At 38.2% G+C, this 20685-nt stretch overlaps 1 protein-coding gene across 2 annotated transcripts in view; it reads left to right on the forward strand.

Annotated features, from left to right (window-relative positions):
- The window catches only part of LOC140349582 (polypeptide N-acetylgalactosaminyltransferase 18-like), a 142097-nt gene that overhangs the window by 80196 nt on the left and 41216 nt on the right, over positions 1-20685 (forward strand). For both annotated transcript variants that reach the window (XM_072435970.1, XM_072435969.1), the window contains exons 2-4: positions 5300-5501; positions 6619-6785; positions 13932-14118. In XM_072435970.1, the coding sequence (XP_072292071.1) occupies positions 5300-5501; positions 6619-6785; positions 13932-14118 (556 nt within the window). The remainder of the gene's footprint in view (positions 1-5299; positions 5502-6618; positions 6786-13931; positions 14119-20685) is intronic.

Consider the following 20685-nt stretch of genomic DNA (forward strand, 5'->3'; position numbering starts at 1 on the left):
AGCTCCAGCCGAGGATCAGAGCAGCGAGACTTACCTCAGCACGTTCACAGGATGATGCCAGCAAATGTAGGCAGGGAGTGCAAAAACTTCTCACAAACATTCTGCACTTGTACTTTCCCAAAAATATTCCAGTTTGGCCCACACAGATTTTTACCTGTGTTGGCTTCCATTTTTTTCTTCTTCGTTAATTCGATAACAATATTTTAACGATGCATCAGGAATGTGCTGAAATGTGTCTCTCAAGTATGGCACAAAACGTGAATGTAAATCATAAAAATAACCACTACTTGGTATTCTAATGTTGCATATCTCCAGAACAAGTGGTGATATTATATATTTTTCAATACATCTCACACCTTTAGGAATGACTATTGTTTAAAATGCACCTTAAAATCCTAAAATGCCTGTTATGAGGTATGTATTAAAGTACAAAGAGGCAAAAAGTCAACATTGTGTCTGGCCTATGCCTAAAAAACAAGAAAGTGATAATACAGTAATAATTCTTTCTACTGAAAAGCAGGTGTGATTTAAATGCACTTTGTCTTGGTGATGGCTTGATAATGTGGACTCCAAAGGCCTGATTTACTGACGCATTTGGCCCACGCTTTAGCTTTGTTTAAGAGACTCCATGCTCTTTGCAAAGTGCTGGTCCATCTAAGTTGAGTCTAAGAAAGTATTTAAATACAGAATGGAATGTTATTTAGTGTGTTAAATGAACCATTTGTTTAGTTTATGTATGTTTATCTAAGCACAACCTTCTTTTTGAACTTGCTTTGTACAAAAATGTGCTGATATCCCAATGTAAAGTAAAACGTGTCGATGAATTCCAATTTCAAATAAGGTCATCTCAACACAGCTTGGAGGTATTGCAGGTCAGAAGGTTCACCTCCAATCGCCTCTAAACGATAAATACAGCATATAGGGGTGGATGATACTAACAAAAATCTCAATTAGTGTTTGGTGTATCACAATAACGATATTCATGTAATTCCAAGAAAGATGTGTTAAAACATGCTTGAATGTATTGGTTGCGGTTAAGTTATAAGAAAAATTAACCTGAATACCTTTTATTTGAAAGTTTTAAACTTACCTTATTGTTTTTCTTTCTAACCAGCTCCTTGTGTAGCATGTTTTACTCTAAATGATGTACCGTACATTTCGAGCTATCCGGCGCTCCTGAATAAAAGCCGTGCACACAAAATTTCCGAAGAAAATATACGGGCCGTACCTGTCACATGAGATAGTTACACACTAATACCAGTATACCCTTGTGGTGAACCTGTGGTCTGCTCATTTCTAACTAATTTCTCTGTGAATATGAGTTGGAGTGTAATAAAACACGCAGCGTTTTGAAGTTTAACATACAAAGAACACATCACAGTTGTCCCTACTGTCCCCTCTGTCCTTGATGACTGCGTGAGCTGATTTATCTGTGTCTTCACATCTGGTTCATCTGGTCCTGAGTTTGTACTTATCGAGTGAGTGTTGCGTTGTAACATGAGATATTTACACTTTTGACCCGTGAGTCAGGTCTGGCCAAGAAAGTTTAATTTCACTGCGGCAGTTATTAAACTGCAGACCCGTATATTGCATGTCTCCGAGACTTCATTAGACTAATTTCTCAGGGAATATGAGTTTGATTGTAATAAAACACACGGAAACACGATGGACAGTGACCACTCTCCACTGACGTCTTCTTCTACAGTGGGTCAAATGCTTGCGCTTTGTACAAGAGTGCCCCCCAGTGGCCGTTAGTCAGTAAAATCTATAAACTTGACGCACCAAGGTAATGACCACAGGGTTCGAAGTGTGGGAAAAAAGTAGCAGCCTAAAGTCCGAAAAGTACAGTAGTCAATATTTAAATTTAGCATACGTTTAAATGTTGCATATTTCCTCATCTGTATCCGGGTCACTTCAGTTAAACGTCCCTTTAGTGTGATCTCCTCCATCAGTCCTGGATGCTGGTTTTAGGGTGACAGAATGGGACAGACCTGTGTGCCCCAATGTCAGGCCCAGTAGCAGATTGTGTGTCGGGACTCGGGATGGCCACAGCTGCTTTGGGACGATACCTCCTGCCGAGCCCCTCCCCTCCTGCTCTGGGTTCTCCTCTGTCTCCATCTGCTCCTCTGCTCCTCTTATAAAACTAGTTAGTTTCAGTTTCACGTTTGTTGAATGTAGTTTAAAACACACTGGAAAATTAGCTGGTGCCGCTTCACAACTCCTCTGCTTGTATTTGTGGGATTACCTGGAAAAACAAGCTACAAACACCAACTATAGATTTCTTGAATCATTTTATTTACTATTGTTGTTTTTATCTTTTCATTATTTCTTTCTTGAGGATGTACCTTTCTGCCTTTTCATTTGCTAATGCTCATTCAAAAATATTTCACTTTTGGATATGTCTCTAGTTCAAAGGCTGGATACATCAATTCCGTTTGGTTTTCTTTCATGTTGGTATTTAATCATTCATGCCAGAATTTTTTGGACATTCTGAGGACTATATCTGATTAATTTCACATTTATTTTGAGCTCCTCAGCTTTCTTCCTGAAGTCATTGCATCAAACATGCATGGTGCATTTATGCTAAAAATATATATATTTTGCCCACAAAAGGGAGTTGGCATTTATCCACAAGTACATTAAACACTTATTGCCCAAGAGTTTAGTCTTGTCTTATCATAAAAAGAAACAATTTCCACAAAGGGACGGGTGATTTCCAAAGGCAGAAGGACCGAATGGCAACGTAATTCTTCTTTTAATGTGACTTCAGTGACGCTCGTTAAAGCAGCAGTAATGATCCAAGTACTTCAACTATTTATACAATCTCAAAAGCAGCCTTAGTGTTCATCATTTATAGTCTCCTCTATTACAAAAGTATGGGAATCCTCGGGCTTACAAAATACATGAACTGATGTGATGAAGAGTGGATAATGAGGCATTTTAGAGATGCTTTGAGGTGCACTAGCTGTCGGCAAGAAAGCTCACTAAAGGTATGAATACAAACTGCTGAAGGTCAAGGTATATTTCTTTTAATGTGGAATAACAATTATAGCCTTAGATTAGAAACAATTAACAAGAAATGATTAATGATATGATTGACAGTTGTTTTAGCTCCTCCCTCTGGTAAAGCAGAAGAATATATTTTATTTTTGGGGACACTGTAACTTATTTTATTTAAGACACATGAGAGACTGTGGGCCTCGTTAGTTCATAGAGTTGCAGTTTCTTGCACAATTTATTTTCAGTCTTCATTATGGAGGTTTTCTGACTTGCAACTTATTGGCACTTTTTGGTGGGATCCATTTGAAGCCCTTTGACAATCAGAAACATATTCAAAATTGGATATTGAAAGGTGTATTAAGTTTTCTAGTGGAGGGTCCGCCATTTGCTTGTCTCCCTGGAGACATTATTGCTTTGCCTGGAAGTATGGCATTAAACTAACACCACAGTATGGCATTAAACTAACACCACTAGGTCAAGTTACAGGCCAGATCTGTGGAGAGGCAATTCCACTCTCAGTAAGAATGAAAGTTTCTCAATGTATATTTGTGCATAAAAACCGTTCTCTTTTAGTTGTTGAAGTTCTATTTTAGTTGTTTCTATTCTTGACATATGTCTTTTCTTGACCCATTTATCTGCCTGTATTTCAAAGTTCTTTTATATTTCATTAGGCCTGAGGCAGTGGTAGACCACCAGTAGAACCCTGTGAGATCAGGTCAATCATTACTTCACTGTTTGCACTGCGGAGGTAACAATATTCAAATCTCTCTGTACTATATTATCGCAATATCACAATATGGTATCACGGTATGATACATATCTGCAATACTTTTAGGTTAGGTTAACAGAATTGTTCCTCTTAAAATGCATGAACAAGCATTTGGTACAAATAATTATTACAAAAACTTAAGTGCTAAAAAAAAGAAGAATATATAGCCACTAGTCCAGCTAATGTAACATTCAATAAATAAGTATTATAAAAAGTGAAATGTAACTTATTTAACAAACTGACTGCATTTGACACAAATTATTTATGCTTTGTTGCCGAGGGCAGTCTGTTTTGATGTCCTGATGGGAACAACTGGACCTGGTCTCACACTGAATGCTCTGGTGATACACTGGGCCATCCTGTACATACTGTAGCTGTCTGGTGAACACTTGTTCTTAATAGCCACTGGCAGATACTCATGCACAAGGTGTTTTGTTTAGTCTGCACTGAAATGGAGCAAAGGGTCATAGCCTCAGTTGTTCCGCTGTCTTTTTAGCTGTTGCTGCAAAAACAATGCATTTAAGAAGCTTAGAATTCAATATATTGTGACAGCACACAATATCATTTCGAGACTTGAGATGATATTATATCACAATATTTATGTTGTTGTTGTTACTTTGTCAGACAACATCTTTCCCCCCTTTTATAACCCCCTTCAAATCCACACGACACAACAATGAGCTCAGGGACATTAGGTCCAAACAAGCCACCATCATGTCTTTGTGGCACATTGCACTGTTCACAAACACAAGAGTTGGCCTTACAAACATAGGCCTTGGGCGCATGGTACAGGATTATTTTCTACCTCTGCACAAAAAGCTGCCAAAAATGACAATCCTTGAAAATCCTTGTTATATTGTATCACATTTTGAGCTTATTCCTTCAGCAGTTTGTGAAATGTTTCTTGCACCTCCCAGCAAACCTCTTCTGGATAAACATGCAGTACTCTGACAAAATAGACATGAAACGAGCCATTTGTCATGTTATTTTCTATAGAGCCAGAAAACAACAGCTATAATTAATCTCTTCTTTATTTTTCAATCATCCAAATGCCTTAAAATAGCTAACGCTCCACTATGGAATTCTATATATTGACTGTTGCATTTGAAGTAAAAGGACAACAACAACCCAATGAAGAAAACCCTGAAGTACCCCAGGAAGAGTACAGCTAATGGGGATCCTAATCCTAATCTAAATCCTGTTACCATTGACGATCAAAAATGTTTAGACCTCATACTCTGGTTTGTCTTCTTTGCTTCTCTCTGTAAACTGACCAGTTTTGGAAATTCTCTGCTTTGTTAGTTGTGTTATGATGAAGTATTCTGCATTACTATACTTGCCTTTTGTTATGATACGGTAGTTGTTTGGAGAGATTACTGGATCACAATATCATTGTAAGAACTAAAAGATAAATAAATATGATGCTACTTTCTCTGACAGTTTATGTCACATTAAGTTTTTTCGTAACGGTGTCAAAAACTCATGAATAATCTAAACTATAACTAAAAGCATTCCTTTGTTCTTTCCCAGACATCCCACAGAAGGACGGAAAGGACACAGCAATAGACTCCGCCTCTGAGCCCGCCTCCTCGCTCTTCTCTCATTGGGGTCGAGACCTGGGTCCTGAAAGTCGAAGAGTGGCTCTAAAAAAATTCCGTTACTATGGCTACAACGGCTACCTTAGCGACCGCATCTCCCTCACTCGGCCAATCCAAGACCTACGACCAGATGGGTAAGAGACTACAACTGTAGGCTAATGTTTATTCATCCATGAGTCGTTTGTGTTTCAATGGGCTGAAGCTTAGGTAAAGAAAATACAGATTAACAACTGAAAAGCATACATCCTGCAAAGTTAACACGAATTTAAACGAAGTTAACACAAAGTCCTTTTTCCTGTTTACAATTAGAAGAAACTAGTGTTGTTACGATACTAATATTTCAAACTCAAGACTGTAATTTTCAACAACAAAATAATGTTTATTTCTTTATGATACCGTTTGGTTTGATACAAGTTCTGATTAAGCTCAAGAGCATTCGAAACTGTTCAGGAAAAGTTACAATGTGTCTTATTTATGTGTTTTTTGGTACTTGTTCAAATTCCTTTCTGGTATGTAGCATACCCCCCCGAATGAAGGTTGACACTTTACTGATGATTTTTTTGATTTAATGGCAATAAATCTTCAAACTACACCGTAAAAGCTGGGAAACACAAAAAGAAGTGTGTAAATGCTAAATGCCATGCTCTTACACCTTAGCAAAACAACAAAAAAGTTAGCTTGATATGACATCGTAATAAATACACATCAATGAACAGTTTAGCACCAAACTAAAATAACATGAGCTTTGGTTACTCAAAATACAACAATTGTGCTTCAATGTAACGTAAAGCGTACCTTGTGCCTCTTCAGAGGGGTAGCTAATACCAAAAAAAAAAAACGTGTCAATTGTACTCCGTATAACTTTTTATTTTTCTGCCGTTTTTAGCGTCTTTTCTGTCAAGCTATTTCCGCCAAAAACGCAAAACAGGAAGTAACTCTTCAAAACAAAAGTGCACTCTCTAAAACCGGAAGTTAAATTTACATTTACATGTTTTGTCAAAAGAAAATACACAATTGGTTCTTTACATGGTATATTATGCATTAGAATTGATTACTATCTGAGGACCAAAAGTACTGTATTAAATGTGATATTCCTGCAGGTAGCCACTTTCATTCTTTTATACTGTATCGTGTCTCTCTCATATTGTGGCCAGCACATATAACAGCCTTACTCTCATTATATCTTGTATTACTATTGATTTTCCTCCAGCAGCTGCCTAATAGACGTGTAATCGTCCACTCCTCCCTCAGGTGCAGAAACATGTCGTACTCGTCAGATCTGCCTCAGCTCAGCATCATCTTCATCTTTGTGAACGAGGCCCTGTCAGTGCTGCTCCGCTCGGTTCACACAGCCATCCAGAGAACACCCCGGCACCTGCTCAAGGAGATTGTGCTGGTGGACGACCACAGCAACAGCGGTAAGATCGATGTCACGGTATTAGCAGCTCTAGGCTGACACCCATTCTTACCTTATCAATCAATCAAATGTATTTATATTGCACCATTCATATCAAGGCAATTCAAAGTGCTTAAAATCACAAGTCAAATAAAAATAAATGTAAAATAATGAAATGCAGAGCTGTTTTAGCCCAGACTTGAAAATTGCCAGAGGGTTGTCACACAGACTGTTCCAGACTTTAATTTGTAAAGTTATGTGGTGGGTTGTTTTTTCTTTCTTTTTATCATTTGTTATGGGCATTGTGTTTAGTTCTCTTTGTTTGTTTGTTTGTTTTATTGGCTAAATAGAACAAACCAGTTTATTACATTTTCCATTTCACTAAACCAAGTAATTAAAGTATTAAGCCCACATACAAACATTTAAACTGTTTTCAACTTCCTCTCAAGCCATTTTGTGACCCAACCAAGCAGCAACACACGCACAGAATCTAATTAATATCCACATTTCAAGATGTGATGAAAAATTACCGTGCTATAACAATGAACAAAATTACAACAAGAAAATCTATTTTAAATTATCCAAGTACCTGAATGTCTATAAACAGGTGCCACGTTCTTTATGAATGTTTTGTGACGGGTGGAGTCTTGGTGCTTTCTCAGATCATCACTCGCTAGCCATCTGTGTGCGCTTTATTCTTCTTTTCTTTAGTTTCCAACTACGTATCGCCCTAATATCATTTTCCACTCACCCGATCATACATTCACACAAACACTTGCCTTCTTGTTGTTCCCGGCTCAGCCCGACATCCACAGAACTCGTTTGCTTTCTCAAGTTTGGTTTTCCCATTATCGTCGCACTCTTGGAGCCGGCCTGTGACACAAATGAAAGAAATGTGACTGAAACACATGAATTAGAGACTTGACATGAATAAATGTAAGATTTTCAGTCGTGAAATATCAAACTTGCACACTGTTCACACATTCCCCTTATATTATTCACCATTATATAGAGCAGTATATGCAGCCTCAAAGTCGTAACTATGATTCTATAAAAAGCTTCTTCCCTAAGGTGTTAAGAATATATTCCTTATTGCTCACTGTTTTTTTTTTCTATTATCACTCAAAAGAATGACAAACAAACCCGTATCAACATTGCAATAATAATTATAGATAATTACAACAACAATGATAACATAACTCCTGCAGTCTGCAGGTGTCTGTTTACAGTGCATTTGGCTCATTTGTCATACAGCACATTCTGTCAGTTTGAATCTCATGAATATTGTACATCAAGGAGTGTACATAAAAATAGGCCATGTATCAATCAAAGCATAACAAGCAGTTTCATTGTGACAAATCAATTATAATGCATCATCTGCAGAGTAGGGCAGCACAATGTATTGCAATCCAATCTAAATTTTGCCTTGTTATCAAATAACAAAGGCTCCAATCATTTACTGTAGATAATAGAATGTCCTTTGCAAAAAAATAAAACATATTCTGTTTATCTGTAGTTTAGACCTCTACAAACTCACTGGGTTCTTGGTTTAGTTTATCAGTCACTTATTTCAGTCACCATCAAATGTTAGTGCTCCTGGAGTTGTTTACAATAACACAATACAACTTTTAAAACCTACTTTGCAATACTTAGACTTTGTTTTGTTTTTCCAAATTTGTTCAGCCCTTCACAACCTTCAAGGATACATTACAAAGAAATGTGTCCACGTGCTTGTGCGAACCTCATAAGATCACATGCATGAGAGACTGGACAATGAAAGTTGACTCATGATGATGGCCCACGTCATGTCCACTCAGCGTACCCTCTGTCTCTCCGTGTGTCACAGCTCTTCAGCTTAGATCTGAGTCGACGTTTGGCTTTATGCGGACACAAGGGCATGCGTGTACGGTACATGCTGTGTAATGTGCCGGATAAGCAGTAAAACTACAGAAAGAATGGTCACAGGCTGGGTTCAAAAACTGGCCCTGTGGTAGCATTTGCCACAATATGCAATACTAAACAATGTTTGTAGTGAGGGGTTCCAGAAGTGTCAAAAATACAGATAAAAACACAAATAAAATGTTTGTTTTGTTTCACAACGCAAATAAATGCTTTAAGTTTCATTTGGTTTTGAAATAAATAATTGAATAAAATTATGACCTAATAATGATGATGACAGTAAAGTACTTTAAATGTGATGTATGAACTGACTGCAAAGAGCAATGTGTTACTTGGTACTAATGTCTCTTTTTATAATTGCATGTTGCTAAATAAATACCTCAATATAAAGCATTTATACCAGCTGAAAATAAGTTTGATTCTCTTGGAAAATTATTTAATTACTACACAATTAGTAAACAAACTATCTATGACTAATATAAAGGTTGAATGTTAAGAATGACGTGTGCATAGATTAATTCCTTTTACTGGCTGAAAGTCAGAGCCATAACTTGTTGACCAGAACATGTTTTTATGTTCGAGTTTGTTCATTATTGGAGGGAGTTGTTTGTAATAAACCACAAATCAAATAGTAATTTGATGCTGCATGAGTCGCTCCTTTAAAGAGGTTCAAATTAATGCTGTTGTTAAAATGCCTTTGAAGTGTAACAAAACTCCTCTCACAGCGGCTTTGGCAAATACAAGAGGTCTACAGAAGAGGTGACTCAGACTCAGCTCAGGGCGCTCCTCCAGGTCACTGAAATGAACTGCTGATTTGTGTAGGAGGCGTTTATGGACACTTATTTCACTCAGCGCTCTGCATCAGTGCCCAGGATCTGTGAGGAGACTGTTTATATTTAAAGTGGTTGTGACCCATGACAACAAAAACACTCAAATACTTTTGCATATTGTTATTTACGATGCGGTAATAATAAAACAACACACAACACCATAATTGAGACTCAACTGGGATTAATTCTGGAACTAGACCAGACCAATACCAGGATCAAACCATGACTAGAACAAGACCAAATCAACGTCAGAACTACAGTGGGCTCAAATCAGAACCAAACCAAGTGTGAACACACCCTAAAAAATGAACACCCTTTTTGTTACTTTTACTATCATGTCAGCTGGCTTGCCTTGGCTCAAATATGCATATCTGGTTTGGGCCTTCAACCCAGTCCCCCCGTGGCAGGATGTCTTTATTCTTCTTAAAGCAGAACTAAGTAACTTTAGCGATAGAGCTCCCCCTGCAGCTCCCTTGTGAAAATACACTATCAAAGAACAGATGCATTATTTATTTTCAGACAGCAGGGGAGACAACGGCGTCTTCAAGTGTCCAAAAATACCATCACAGGGATTCACAAAGACGTTTAATAAGTTAAAATTTTCTCAGTTCTCCTTTAAGACTTTTCATTTTCATTATACATACAATCCTATACAGTCCTATAATGTACTCATAAATGTAGTAGTTCTGTAGCTCTAAAGAAATTTAAACCTGAAATATTTTGGTTGAGGGGTTACCGCTCAATCTATCGAACCTTTCGCTGAATAAATGCTGGCGCTGCACCAAGAGAAATATAGAAATATATTATATTTCTATATTTCTCTTGGTTTAGTTTGATATTATATCAAACTGAACCAATTTCTTTCAAATGAAATGGTTAGCATTCTCCCCTATTGATTTAATCTAAATTAGCCTCTATGATGAATGAGAGTCACACACATGAGAGGAAGCAGCTCTAGTAGTCTAGGACACTGGATCATACACAAAGCAATTTTAGGTACATTTTTTTCTATTTTGCAGTAGAATGTTATAGTTAAAGGCGGTATGGACGATTTTTCGGCGATTTGAGAACGTTTGTTTATTAGTGCAACGGAGCGCATCGCATCGCTCGTCTCCCGTAGATTTCTGTCCACTTCTGCGTCAGCTCGAACTGTCTTTCTCCGTCTTCATTTTGCCCCGTACACTGAGGGAACTATATTATGATAGATCCTTGCGCTTAGGCACGCAGAAACGTGGGGACGAGCCTGACGCGGCTGCAGGTGAACGATAGGTGCGTTTTATGATTGATACGTGGCAGGACAAATGATTTATCCACGCCACGAGGAAATATGATCAAAAAAATGCTGAAAAAAATCGTCCATACCACCTTTAAAGCATTATGCCAAAGCTAATGCCAAAGCTAATTTAAACTCAATCACAATAAACACTTCATATTTGGAAGAAAGTCTGTGCATATATCCATGGGACTGCTGTGATTCAATATTTACAATTGTTCTGCTTGTACACATTTTTATCAATAATGTATGGATTGGCCAGGACCTCTTCTTTCAGGTCAATGATGCTGATGCTAATCATGGACAGAGATGGAGAAGAGCAGCGTTAGCCTGCAGGCAGCATTACAATACAGTCCTACAAATGTCCAACTCCAGCCTGTGTGTGTGTGTGTGTGTGTGTAACAGGAAAATGAGCACATTGCAAAAAGGAATTTGAAATGGCCTTTATCATGCAAAATGGACTTTTCAGAGCTTTTAACCTTCTTACAGTGGTGTTGATGTGCCCAAAGTGTTTTTTTGATTGATTCCTGCAGTTTTTAGCTAGAGAACAGTCTTTATCTGCGTTGCACCAATGAAATTTCCCCATGTGGGACAATAAAGGAATATCTTATCTTATCTTATCCTTGCCCTCGGATGAGCAGGTCGAACAGGGCCTACTCACCATGAGGCGGCACCAACCAACATGATGCAACGTGTCCCTGTTTCAGCCCCTCCCCCTCCGCCCACGCTCAAGATGAACCGCGGCTATTTAGCACCACTTCTAATTCATTACACAATATACAATTACCTTATGAATTTCTCGGCAGCATACGTTCTCTGTTTCAGTGAACATAGTCCGACAATTGCCTCAGGTACACCTAAACAGGAAGCGGAGTGATGTTTTATAACTATTATGTTGCAGAACTCTTACTATTATCAACAATGCACTCACGGTAGACTATGACCTTTAAATTGTATCACAAATAACCCATAACCACCTCCCTGTCACATTTTTACAATTATTTTACATTTGAACATATAGGATATCGGACATATAGGATATAGGATCACAGTAAAATTCACCACTAAGCCTTGTGAGTCACTATCTATAGTCCTTGAATGTTGTTTAAAAGTAGTCAATTATTAGTTATAAGTGAAGTTCTGGCTTTCTTCAAACATTTCATTATAAATTTATGCTACACTTCTGCATTCAGACCGCTGCATCAGCCTATTTTTGAGACGCGTCCAAAGTGTCTGCCTTTAAATGCACAGCCGTCCAACTAGGAGCCTCCGGTGTGAATTTGGGTGCTCCAGTGTGAACACACTATAATAATCTCCCCAAGCATGCTTTTGGCTCACCTTCTGCTCATCAGTCATGGTTGATGACAGTAAATAGTTTTCATTGTGGATATTACTTATGTGTAATCCTGTGTATATTAAACTCAGCATTTCTTGCTCCACTGCTCTGTCAGTATTTCTCCTCACAAGGCCTGGATTACACCCACTCAGCATGTTTACCCATTCAACTGCACCTCATGCTCCTGTAATTACAGTCTAGTCCAGGTCTGGACAGGGTTTTATGGGATTATTGTAAAAGTGAAAGGTTATTGTAGACGCCATCATGAACACAGAGTCACTAAATGAGCCTGTGGCAACTCAAGCAGGTGACAAATTAGTACGATGTTAATGTTGATCTTATCTTCTTTTCATGCTAGAGAAGTAGAAGTAATAGGATAGTGACCTGTTTGCAAAAGAAGAATATTTTTAGAGAAAATATTTAGTTGTTGTCATCTGGATGTCTTTAGAAAATTAAGATGTTTCGACTCTCATCCAAGAGTCATTCTCAATCTGCCACTGCACTGCTAATCAGGTACTCATCATGGATGAGGGAGCTACAGTTTGAAATAGAATTGTGACGTCAGGATACAAAGAAGTTTCAAGCAAAAGAGCAAAAACAAAACTGGCTATTTATCAGGAGGCTCCGCCCAATGGGCAGGGCCTACTCGGAGTAAGATAAATATCTGAGTTCTCAGACTAGATCCACAGATTGAGAATGACTCTTGGTTGATAGTCTTCTTTTTTTTAAACAGTGTCCAGATGACTACAACAGAATCTTTTTCTACAATGGCACACTCCTGGACGAATAGGGTAATACACTGACTTGTTTCAAAGAAGAATAATGCACATAGAAATGTTTTTAGTACTTAAAGGTATGTTTTTAATACTTAAAGGTACTCTATGCTTCTTGGCTCCATGGAGATGTGATTGCTTTGCCTGCAATTTTCCACAGTATGGCATTAAACTTACTGTATGTGTCTTGCATTATTTAAGTACCGTTTTATTGCTAAAAAATCCCTTGTAAACATGCCTTCCTACTTGGGCTCGTCTCTCCACAGATCTAAGCTGTAACTCAGACTTAGACACCTGTTTGTCTCAGCGAAAATAGATTTAATGCAAAGTGATAATAACTACTTTTTTAATGTTTTACATAAAAAAATGATTTAGTTGATTTAGTATTGTTGATTTTTTGGGGAGTTTGTTTCAGATCAACCTGAATATTACTAGCGCTGCTTGTTTGTGTCCCATTTACGCGCTCTGTGTTTATTTGTTTTAAATGGCTTCCCCCAACATTACATAATGGAAAGGGGAAAACACATACCGGCACTTGCTTACTTTTTCTGAGCAGTTCAACATCCTATTTGCTTCTTTTTCAGTAATTGACTTCATGACTAACGCTGTTAGCTCAGTAACAACAAACAGCCGCCTGGTTCCTGCTGTTTGTCCCATGTACTGTTGGTATCTCTTAGATGCGGCTCTGGTGTAAGTGATAGTCGGGGTGTTACTTTTGAATTCAGCAAAAGCCCAAAGATCTGTCTTTAGGCCTACATTGTAATTTAGGAGGCTTAATGACTAAAACTTTCAATACAGCAGATTATTTTAAAAATAAAATATAGTAGCTACAGCTACTCGAGCTTCAGGAGAGGTGTATGAAACTTTTCCTTTGGCTTACATCATCAACAAACTGCTTTATGAAGGACAAAAACCGCGCTGATTGTGGCTCACAGTTCACTCCATGAACAGACTAGCAAAACAATAAACTTTATATAGACAGATAAAGCTTTGAGATCGACCCCCACTGTATGAATTAATGTAGAGACTAATGTGTGATTCCTATGTGTGTTTTCAGTGGAGCTGAAGGAGCATCTGCAGAGCTTTGTGGATGAGACCAACAGCCAGCATGGACCTGACTTTGTTAAAGTGGTTCGACACGACAAGCAGGAAGGTCTGATCCGATCCAGAGTGAGTGGCTGGAGGGCTGCCACTGCCCCAGTGGTGGCGCTGTTTGATGCACATGTGGAGTTCAATATTGGATGGTGAGTAGTGAAGAATGTGCAGAATGGTGTGTGTTAACTTTCACTGCAGTTGTTATCCAAAACATATTATTATGTAGTTTTTGAACAATACTGCCCCCAAACATAAGATACATAACCCAACAACAGAGTAAAGACGGCAGAGGTCAACTTGGTCTGTGAGAATTTTACTGGGGACCATTTGATTATTATGTTGATTATTTAATGAACGGCATAATATTCAGTCTGGCAAAAGTTGAATCATTTTATACAGTCTGCTACGAGTGCCAACACAGTAATGAATATGAAATGTTAGATCAAAATCTTACATACGGTTTCTTTAACTGTGATTAAGTTGGAAATTGTGTTGATGTCGAGCTTTGGCCGACTTGCCATTTGCGCTGCTTCTAAAATAGATGGATCGCGTAGATTGTAAAATACAATGGCAAAATGGCATGTCTATAGTTACTCAGAGGAAGCTGGTGAAAATGTGTTTCTGTCAGATCAGTAATGAGAAATTTGGAGTTAATACCCAATCCATTACATTTTCCGGCATTGTCCCTATGTATGAGCAGAGATTTATCATTGGGTTTTATATTAAAACTTGCAATGTTCTTTCTTTCTTTTTTCATTCTTTATTTAACCAGAATAGTCCGATTTAGATTCATTTTAATTTTCACGGGAGTCCTGGACCCTCTTGTGCGATTTAGTGGTGGGGTGGTAAACCTGGGTGAATCTTGCACAGTGGTTTTAAATGTTCCATCCCACACAAGGATCGAAACTGGAATCTTCTTGCTCTGAGGCTGAAGCACTAACTGCTCTGCATTTCATTTTTAACAGTTTGCTTACATTTAGCTACTGCTATTACATTGTATAACTATTGACCTGTTTACCCACTCGTAAAGTTGTATAAACGCCTGAATACCAAAAATGCTGCCTGAACGTTGTGTTTTCATAGTAGCTCAGGTCTCCCTGTGTGTGACTGGAAGTGGGTAAATGCAGTGGCCAGAGGAAAGAGAATCCATTTAGAAGAGAATGAGGTTCTGAATGAATTGCTGCTGCGACTGCTGATTAAATCCCATTTCTCTGCGTAGGAGTAGCTCCTCTAGATATGGACCTTTATCTGAATCTGCACCACTGTGGTATATATTCTATATTTATACAATATGCTCATAAAGATGAGCTGCACATTTGTGAGATGTTGCAGACCTTACATTTTTATTAGTCCCGACAGTCTTACAAGAAAAAAAGATGAGGAGTTCATTGTGTGTTCCTTATTGGACCACGATTAGAATCACACATGTATTTAAATTTAAAAGGCTGCTATTGCTAACAAAAAAATAAAATTAAAGAACAACATACTAGTAATGGTAGTACTGATTATTGCTATATTGGAACCAACCTTGTACAAAGTCTATTATTTCCATAATTGCTAACTTGCATAAATATTTTTACTTTAGTTTCAATGACAAAATGGCTCCACACGCACATTTATGTTCATATGTTGTATATGCTGCATATAAAGTAACTTATGGCAGTTAAATGATGTTTCTTATGCTGTGCTAAAAGTTTAAACGTGCAGGAGGTGTTAATAAGTAAACATAAGCTGGTGCATTATTCAGAAGATCATCCATATCGAAACCAAAAATAATATAGTTTCTGAGCAAAGCCAAGATCTGTTTTCTCTTGGTCTGCTCTGAATTTGAATCAGTGACTTGAGCTATTATCTCTAACATATTCAAATGATACAATGTTGGCTTGAGTAGATATTACAAATTCATCAGTGGCTCTCAACACAAGGTCTCGGTCCAGACAACAAAGCAACACGGAGCGCTGTGTACTGAATTTAGATCACAGAGTTCATCTGTGGAGCTTTCCAGTTCGGATTAGTTTCTCTCAGATAAAGTCAGTGGCAAGGCAAGAGGTTTCCAGTAGTGGATACTTATTTCAAACTATTTCTGAGCAGCTCGACTCTCATTTGTTCCTTGTTCAGTAATTGGGCTGAATGAACGTCTTTAAGAGGAGCACAGTTACCTCAGTCATACCTAGCAGCACCTTTCCGTCTGCTTGTCCCAGATTTTGATCAAAGTGGAGGTTCAGATGTGTGAGACTTGACTGACTCCCACCTCTTCTTTTCTAAGTGTAAAAGTTTTTTTCCTGTGTTCTCTGGTATTGCTCCAGCTTTTTTAATCAAATGTGTGAGACATAAAGAAATAGGTCAGATCCCCTGTAGAATAATGATCACTTATGCATTTTATCTACATTGTTTGAATGTAATTTCTGAGGCAAAACTGGTGAAATGTTATCAGTGCAAAGTTAATGTTTTTGAAGATCAATTTGATACAAATGAATTACAGCGCAATTTGGTTTGCAAGATTTGCTACTTCACAAAACCCATGCGTATTTTCATCTCTTACATACTCTGTCCGTGTGAGTGGGCTGTACAGGGCAAAGGTTTTGTTCAAGTTCAAAGACCTGAATGATTCACAAATACATTCTTTTCACTGTCTACAAGCGTTTCAAATCATTTCACTTCGGCCATGCGGGACTATTCTACTGCTAAGACTGTTTTTCTTCGGAACTATAATTATTTGAATTTGTGTATTCACCACATCGCAGTCAGTTTGTTTTAAAAAATAACTGTAAATGTGGTGTTTAATTTAATAAAGAAATAAAGCTGTTAACAGTTGTTAATGATCATATTTATTTGGAGTGTTGTTGAGGATGATTCTGTGCAGTCCTTTTTCCAAAAGGGCAGTGGCCAGACCTTTATCACATTATTAGCAAACAAAGCACTAGAATCTTGTTTGAAGTTGAAAAATGTTTTCCTGTCGGGAGGTTTTTGCCTGGGAGCAGTGTGTAATTCAGGCATTCTTCTGTAAAATTGAAAATATCTAAAAGGGCACGGCTCTCATGGCCTTCAGTCTTTTACAATTCTAAATGTTGAACCATATAGAGTTAAGATTTTAAACATCAGTTAACTTGTACTTTTTTCTCCCATTTAATCACTTCACAAATAGTAATTTTGTTCTGACATTTGACACACATACTAGGCCATATTTTGCCCCTGGAGGTAGCGTTAACGGGAGCCTTTTCCAGGGGGCGGGGCCAGGACATTATTTTGCTACCTCGCCGACCTTAACGCTGGTGTAAAGAGGCTGGACTTGGCCGATGGAGGCTGGAGTGGGACGGTGCCAGTCCATATATGGTGATAGTGTTTGATCCAATGATAACTGTGGCATTCAAAAGCACCACCTGTGTGTGTGACGTTTGTCATGGCCTCATTTACAGGCAAAGAAAGAAGTGAGCAATAACATTGTTTTTCAATTTGTTCCCAAAAATGTTAAAAATAGAATGAATAAATAAATAAATAGAATAAAATTATATATTGAAATGCAGCCTCGGAGCATTGTTTCTTTATTTAATCCACCGTTATTTGTTTTTGCACAGCACAGAGAGCTTTCTTTATTCCCCACCGTGCCCGGGCTAAACCCAGACTTAACCAAGACTAAACCAGAGATGCTGATCACAGAATGCTCCAGAGTCCGCGCACACATCTCTGCCTATAAACTCGATTTCTGATCCATAAACAAGGGCAGGCAGCAGCAGCAGAACCACTCGAGCGGATGATCCCGATCCCATAAGTCGTGTGCAGCACATGACCGCACCGTTATGCACAGCTACACACCTGAGTTCTCACCGTGCAGCCCACCGAGACAGGTGGTCCGGAGCCGAGAGCCTGATCGCCTACGCGGATCAAGTCCTCTTGTGTTGTGCTGTCTGTCGGTGCCAGTTTTACGCAGACTAGGACAAGGATTTGGGGTGAATGTGATGGTTATCCGGTTTCTCAAATAGGCATTCCTCTTGAGTTGAGCACATGCAAGTCTGTACGGTCCAGTCCAGTGTCCAACGCAGGAGCTGGAGGTGTCCAGCAAAGGGCTTTAAGATCTGAGTGAGTAACGTGAGTGGGGAAAAAATACATATGAGAATAGTAACACGACTCCAGCGCACTAGTTTTGAAGTTTCTTGCACCACACCACGCCCTCAAGTTGCTTCACTCCACCTGATGACTACAACTGAATCTTTTTCTTCAATTATAAATATTACTAGATTATACAGTAAAATGCTGTGATAATTAGACACCAATTGTTTTATGCACTCTGCATTTACAGCTGTTAGTCTCCATGCAGGTTTCCACCTCAGTGCACTTCAGTCGTCTCTTGCCGTTTCCTGGCTCCTCTGTATGAACATGATGTCTCCTTTGTGAGCCGAGCTGAAACTTGATTGGCCCAGTTGTTTCTCCCACTGAGGATCAGCTGTCGGCACCAGTCATCGATGAATGCTGCAAATCAACAGTTCAGAAGTCCAACTCTTACATTAATTCATCAGTGTTTTTTATCTCTCTACAAGTCGTCTTTGGATCCGGCCATGTCATTTCAGTGCATTTTTTAGCATAACATGGCCATTTGATTACTTCTCGTAATAAGCAGGGTGCGATTTGCTGGGGGGTGGAGAAATGTCCCCCCTTCTGGTTTGCCTGTTCCTCTCTCTGCTTTATTCTTGGGGTGGAACAAAGTAGCAAGGGACAGTCAGTGTCAAGAATTGAACAGTTCATTTTCAGCAGCTACAACTTCATTGATGAACGCCACAGCGTCTCAATTCTCGCTCCCCGCCACATCTGTCATGCTCTCTCTCTCACTCGCGCTTCAAAATGACACAAGCCTTACGAGGAACTGTATTTGGACAGGCTGAAATGTATCGACACGTTTATCGCGGAGATGTTGCATTTGATATACATACATTATCATTATTGTTATTATTTAAAACTAGAATTGGACTCTGGCTTATATATAACAGAAGCAATGAGTGAAAATGCACTTTATGTTTTATTTGTCTTGGGAACCACTAGTAAGGGCTGTTCAGCTGGCCATAAAAAGCTGGTCATAACCACTGAATAAATTTTGGTCAAATTTAAGATCTGTAAATGGAACTGTTGACTTCCCACTCCTTCTACAGCTTGGGTAAACGGCGCTGCTGTAAACTCCTGTGTCTTCCTGTCATAATGATTAATGCCGCTCCTTTGGTGGTGCTGCTGTTGAGTGTTTGAACAGGAGGACCCCAGAGCGATGAAGCGTCTGTGTATCAACGTGATTGACAATAAATGAGTGGAAAATGTTGGTTAATTTCCTGTCAAAATCAACAGTTTATGAACCAGCATCTGCACCTTCTCCTCATTACAGATATGGACTCTTCATTAGTGCTCATTATTTATAGGATTATGTCATTTTGCTTTTGACACTTGGCAAGTTGGATATCTCAAACTTCTTATGTATGACTGTAATGTTTCGGTATGCTCCACTTTAGGATAAATAGTCTTTTTAAATTAAATTACCCTGATGAATGTGTCAAAAACAAACCCTTACTGAATTATTATTTTCTATTAATAGTCTGTACATTGAAACACAGTCAAAGCTCACACATTTTATTGCAGTCATTTTTAACTGATAGCAAATGCATAGCACAAGTACCATTTGTATTTATAAAATACACAATTGCAGAAAATACACTATATAGGTGATTTAATTGTAAGTTTAACCTTTTTTCATACACTATATTCTGTAAGCCTTCTGCTTATGTACAGCAATTTTCCACAGCTTGGCAATTATCATACATGTTTTTGTGGATATTGTGAAATTGCTGCATAATTACCTCAGAGGCACAAAACACTTGATCTACATAATTATCTCCATAAGACTGCAATCATCTTCCGTGTGGGCTATTTCCAGTCTGGTGCAATAACGAGGAGCATTTTGAATGTACTACTGGGCACTTTGGCTGCTATAGAACACACACAATAAAGTTGCTGTAGCAATGGTGGGAAATGTTAAATGTATTCTGTATTAATGTTTGATATGTTGGCTTGGTTAGTAAAAAATCTTTATTCTGAGCAGAGATGTCAAGAAGGTCAATTGATAATCGTGATTATTCAGGACACAATATAAACTAAGTAATAACAATTGTCAACATTTTAAAACAAAAATATAATTCAGAAAGTTTGATTTAAAGCTGCTCACATGCTGTGAATAGTAATTTGAGATTAAAAGGATTTTAAGTTGTTTGGTCAAGGTTTAAATCATCATGAATAATGGTTCTGTCGTGATGTTAAAATTAATATATGCTCAAGTTTGATATTGTGACATCCCTACTTCTGAGTACTTTTACTATTTTCTGTATTTTTATCAAAATTAATCAAACTTGGTTATACATAAATGTGCACTGCTTTTCTTGGAGAGCACGGCACATTCTTGTTTCCATGGAGATGATATTACTTTGCCTGGAATGTTTCACATTGCATTGAATTAATGTATCTTGCAGCTGTTCAATTACAGATGTTTTTATTGCAAAGAAAAATCTGTTCTTGCTGTGAGTGGGGTCTCCTTTACACAGATTTGACCAGTAACTTGACCTATTCTGACTCCATGAATACACATGCCTAATGAAACATTCCAGACAAAGAAATAACATCTCCATGGAGACAAGCAGTTGGTAGAAGAAGTTATATAGTGCACCTATAGTTATTGGTTTGTTTTT

This window comes from Eucyclogobius newberryi, unplaced genomic scaffold, assembly GCF_026437365.1.
Source record: "Eucyclogobius newberryi isolate DKJ021-1_F unplaced genomic scaffold, fEucNew1.0.hap1 SCAF_7, whole genome shotgun sequence".
In the NCBI taxonomy this organism is placed as follows: domain Eukaryota; kingdom Metazoa; phylum Chordata; class Actinopteri; order Gobiiformes; family Gobiidae; genus Eucyclogobius; species Eucyclogobius newberryi.